Source organism: Pinus tabuliformis, chromosome X (genome assembly GCF_031772625.1).
Source record: "Pinus tabuliformis cultivar Carrire ecotype Pingquan chromosome X, CPIR1, whole genome shotgun sequence".
Taxonomy (NCBI): Eukaryota; Viridiplantae; Streptophyta; class Pinopsida; order Pinales; family Pinaceae; genus Pinus; species Pinus tabuliformis.
In genome coordinates this window covers 848,475,942-848,481,475 of record NC_142308.1, presented here as the reverse complement: position 1 = coordinate 848,481,475, position 5,534 = coordinate 848,475,942, and the positions used below count along the sequence as shown (strand labels likewise).

Genomic DNA, 5,534 nt, shown 5'->3' with positions numbered 1-5,534 from the left:
TTTTATGTTTGATTGAATTAGTCCTAGCTTTTCATACAATGTCATTGTGGAGTAAATATTAAATAAAATTATTTTTATATTTACAAAATTTCCTGAATTACCATGACACTGATCTCCCAAGGACCACAACTGTCTTTCTGATCGTGACCATGTTATGAGTGCGCTGCACTATATCTTAACGCCGTAGCCTCACCGAGAACTCTTTTTGCTAGGAAATTATGGAAATTCAGCGAATATTTGGATAAAATCTGGTATGAGAATTTTGATAAATTTATTAAATTTTAAGATTTTAGATACCCAAATTTTTTTGATAAGGTTGAATCTATTTCCACCATCAAATACACCATTCAAATTCAGCTATTCAAAATTTCTTAAATTATTTTTCTAACCCTCCAAACAATTCCTCGACCTCTATAGACTAGATGTATTTTAAGCGGATTCAGCTACAGCTTCAGTATTAGAATTGATGGTCACTACCGTTCTGAGCATAAGTAAAACCTGCAAGACTTTACTGTTTTGTTAGGTTCCCTGAAAAGAAAATGAAGATTCAGGTGGGTACTTGCTTCACCTCAATGGTGTTTCTGTTGCTCTTGTTTTCTTGCTTCGTTAAGGGATCATCTGTGGAGAAATCTGAGTTGAGCAGGAGCGACTTCCCATCAGATTTTCTGTTCGGCGTGGCTTCTTCCGCTTATCAGGTACACGCACGCACGCACCCACCATATCTTCTCTCCATCATTTCAATTTTGAGGGCCGCCATTAATTTATTTTTAATTTCAGGTGGAGGGAGGTTATCTGGCCGATGGAAAAGGACTTAGCAACTGGGACGTGTTCTCGCATATACCTGGTAATTATTTCAGCCCTACCTTCAGATTCAGAATCAATTACCAGCCCTACTTTCAGATTCAAAATCAAAGGTTAATTTGTACTGGGAGGTGCAGGAACAATTGAAGATGGAATGAACGCAGACGTAACAGATGACGAGTATCACCGCTATAAGGTATATATTGTCTTTCTCTATATTGCATTCCACTCTTGATTTGTCTTGGTTTCGTATTGTTAGAATTTGCAGAAAAAAATTGTGGAACCTATATTTTAGATGATTACTCAATCATCAGTTTACTGTCAAAGACCAAAAACCTTGAATCGTCCAGCGAATTTCATCTTATGATATTGCAGGAAGATGTGGAGATAATGTCGGAACTTGGGGTGGATTCATACCGCTTCTCCATATCTTGGGCACGCATTTTTCCTGGTGCGAATTCATGGGGTTGTGAATTTGATCCAAATTCGAACATCATACTTGTGCTAACTTTGTTTTATAATTTTTTTTTTCAGACGGCCGTGGAGAAATCAATATGGGCGGGGTCAAGTACTATAATGAACTCATCGACTCTCTGCTGAGCCGAGGCAATAATTTTGTCCCATTCACTCCTTTCTGCTCATTTTAATTTTAGACTCCTTCACGCGTTTTTCTTTGATTAATTAGAATTCCACTATGCATATAAATAAATAAATTACAGAAGTGTGTATAAATGGCAGGGATCCAGCCTTTTGTTGCGTTGTGTCACTACGATATTCCACAAGCCCTGGAGGATCTATACGGGGGTTGGCTCGGCCCAAATATTGCGTACTTTGCATTCCTCTACATCAATTATAAGTTCTCATGATACGAAATATAAGGGGGGATCATCAATTTGTGTTAATCACCGTTGTTGTGGCTCTGCAGAGATGATTTTACTAGGTATGCAGAGGCATGTTTCAGAAATTTTGGCGGGCGAGTGAAATATTGGAGCACTTTTAATGAACCCAATATCTTCGTTCCACGAGGGTATGATACGGGCACATATCCTCCAGGGAGATGCTCAGCAGTCTTAGGGGGTTGCAGGGCGGGCAACTCTTCCACGGAGCCATATATCGCTGCGCACAATATACTGCGCGCCCACGCTTCAGCGGTCCAGCTGTACAGGAAAGAATACCAGGTATAAATACTTTTGCAATTAACATATTTTGGTGGGATGATGTAATTAATAGAGAATATTGTGTAACCAACAGGCTGATCAAGAAGGGTTCATTGGAATTGTAATGTCATGCAAATGGTATGAACCACTGCTAAACAATTCACAAGACATTTCAGCTGTTCAGAGGCTTCTGGACTTCACTATTGGCTGGTAAGATGATGCTGTTAAATTGCTGGTGCAAAAAACTTTTTCTCCCTCTTTTTGGACTCATCCGTTTGTAGGTAGGATGATGGTGGATAGGTTTTACACCTCTAGAAAATATATCATTTTCAGTTAAGTTGACAGCTAAGTTTCGATCGTGGTACTCTGTTTTGGTTATTTTTAGTCCCAGGTTCATTCAAATGTTATAAGCTAAGCTAAGTGGGGATATTTTATGATTTAGAGTATTTGAGATTTGGGACGATGCGGAGAGGATAACATGGTATGAATAAAAAAATTAAGAGGATAATCTTAAAACTTTTATTTTAAATTTTTTAAAATTTTAATTAATTAAAATTTTATTTAAATTGTAAATTAATTAATAGTTTGTTTTTTTTCATGAGAATATAATATATTAAACTTGAGTTTGTATGGTTAGATAAATATTTTAAATTAGGATACTATAATACTGTGGATTTGGAAATTCTAAGTAAAGATAAATTTCATATGGATCAAGTTATAGGTCATTTATTAAAAAGATTTTGTCTTTTAGGTATCTAGATCCAATAGTTTTTGGAGATTATCCAGCAATAATGAAGAAATTAGTGGGCACAAGATTGCCCACTATCACTCCAGACTTGCGTCAAAAATTGCGTGGCTCTTATGATTTCATTGGTGTAAATTATTACACTACACTCTATTGCGCAGATGCTTCCTATTATTTAAATTATCCTTACCGTCGATACACTTGGGACGCTTTGGCTACCTCTACAGGTTTTAATCCAAAATTAATTAATGCATTTTTGTTGTTTCAAAAAGGTCATCAACTTGTAAATGATATTAATATGATGTTAGAATATGTTATCAGGGAAAGAAATGGGATTCTCATCGGACCACAGGTGTGTATAAGCAATTGGATGTTTTTTATTTTTATTTTTTTGTGATTTGGTTAGGCGACTTGAAAGAAACTAATGAGACTATTGTTACGTTGCAGATGTGGCCACCTGACTTGTATGCGGTACCATTTGGGGTGAGGGAATTGATGAAGTATCTCATGAGGCGATACTCTAACCCACCCATCTTCATAACTGAAAACGGTTAGTTTACAATTTCTTTCCAAACCCACAATTTTATGGATTTACACTTCAATTGAGTTCAAGAAAAAATAAATTTGTATTTTGCACTAATATTTACATTTCTCATTCAACCATTATATTTGGTTGTTTTAGGGTTTGGTAACACTAGGAATGATAGCATCCCCTTTTCACAAATATGGAATGATACATTTCGAGTGGATTACATACAAAGTACTTTCCATTACTTGACAAAAGCAATGAGGTATATGATACTATTCACTTAATTTTTTTTGTCTATTATATTAGTACTAAAATTAGATGTTTATGAATATGGTAAATAATAAAGGAGAATTTATTATAGATAGAACAAATGTTTAATAACAAGTGAAATGGAATGAATTGCAGAGGAGGAGTAAATGTGCGTGGTTACTTTGTATGGGCATTGCTAGATAACTTTGAATGGTTATATGGATACACCTCAATGTTTGGCCTTTACTATGTGGATTTTATGGACAAACTCCAACGCTACCCAAAACTATCTGGACAATGGTATCGCAACTTCTTGCAAGATGGACATAGTAGTAGTAAATAAAAAATGGGTTGCAAACCATAGTACCTACTAACCAAAGGGGGTGAGAGTAGCTTAATCCACCCATGGTAGTTATCCTTTTTCATCTCATAATTTCAATGCTAAGATGGCCATTCCTTCATTCCACAGTCAGCTCATGTGTTGTGTTATGGTAAGTCATCTTTACATATACCATATATGTAAGGGATTATAATATATACTTTAATATCTTTATCATGATTCATTGTTTCTATATACAAACTCCATTAATTATTCATAGTAGGTTTGTTTGATGTTTAAGTAATATTTTATTTATATTATTTGATGTTTAATGGATATTTTATTTATATTTATAATAAATTTGTTTCATATTTAAGAAATATAAAAATAATTATATGCAATTCTTTTAATAATTATTAATATAATTATATTATTTAAATGATGTATATTTCAAATTGTGGGCGCTATTATCGGTTTTTGACCTGGGCTACTATGTGTGGTGCACCTAGCAAAATCCTTGTTGGTACCGGCTCTTGTAACAATGCCTATAGGACATGCAAGGTCTCATCCGAGGCACTTAACGGGGCTGCTAGAAACATGTTTCTATAGTTGAGAAGGGGATGCGAATTTGATTTGCACCATTTCCTAGTTACTCCTACCCTTTTGACACACATTAAAAAAATTCGTAAACATTCGAGTTAGTTACAACATGTCACCACTGATAGAAAATTAAAAGAAAGAGGGGTGCACCAAACATTCATAGTAGATCATTATTTCATTCATCCATACACAACACAAGTAAACACTGCCGTTGAAATAAAAGTATCAATCACATGTACGAATAATCAAAATATGCAGAACTTCACCATTTGCTTCCCATTATCAAGAAAGCACCTAACATAGTACATAAGTTCTTATCACAAAATCTCCCTCAATTCACTAGCCTATCATAATTTTAGAGTTATAGAATTATAGGCTTTTTGAGGTACATAGTGCCATGCATGCCTTAGCCAAAAACAAAAAACCTTAGCAAAATCCCTAAGAACAATTCCTATACTTTCCCTAGTCGACTTCTGCCAATTTATACATCATTTACATTCATGCATTTACCTTGGGCCATAACCCAATAAAAACCTTCATTACCAAAAATTACCTAGACCTATAATCATGGTAGAATATTTTTTTTTCAAATCTAGCATGATATGTTATTCCTCACTGACATTTTCCTTCCTATCTTCTCCTCCACATTCGTTCTATTGCTAACTTTGTGATTCTCCACTAGTGCACTGTTGTTGGATGTTCTACCCCATTTGCGCAATGCTTATGTGTGTTGTTTTCTACCTCCATTATCTATGCACACAACCAAAACTTCAAAACTTACCTCCAATAGGCCCCCAACACACACCTATGGCTTGTCCCAAGTCACTCATCCAATATGAACTAAAGGAAGTTTCTTCTTGAAAATATTTTGCACCAACTTAAAAGAGTTTTGGAAAATTTCCATGTTTTAATGGTCCTAGGCATACTAAGCGGTGACTATTGAAAATAACAAGAAGAAAATGTTGATTTAATTTTCCCTTGAATTAGATTAGGAGAAAATTGTAATTACACCTCACAAGAAAACTTGTACGAGTTAACTAAGTTAGTTCCACTTAGTTGACTCATCTAATTCGATTTGAGGGCCTAACTTGAGTCGTGTAGAGTGGCTCCTAAATTTTAGGAGACTAGGTTGAG

At 35.0% G+C, this 5,534-nt stretch overlaps 1 protein-coding gene across 1 annotated transcript; it reads left to right on the top strand.

Moving 5' to 3' along the window:
- The first annotated feature begins 355 nt into the window (after positions 1-355).
- Positions 356-4,040, top strand: LOC149142403 (coniferin beta-glucosidase-like). Its single transcript, XM_089446453.1, has 13 exons — positions 356-695; positions 778-844; positions 939-997; positions 1,177-1,252; positions 1,336-1,407; positions 1,540-1,627; positions 1,727-1,979; positions 2,053-2,168; positions 2,710-2,931; positions 3,025-3,055; positions 3,151-3,253; positions 3,386-3,494; positions 3,638-4,040. The coding sequence occupies exons 1-13, from the start codon at positions 540-542 to the stop codon at positions 3,822-3,824; spliced, it is 1,539 nt and encodes a 512-aa protein (XP_089302579.1). The 5' UTR covers positions 356-539; the 3' UTR covers positions 3,825-4,040.
- The last annotated feature ends 1,494 nt before the right edge of the window (positions 4,041-5,534 follow it).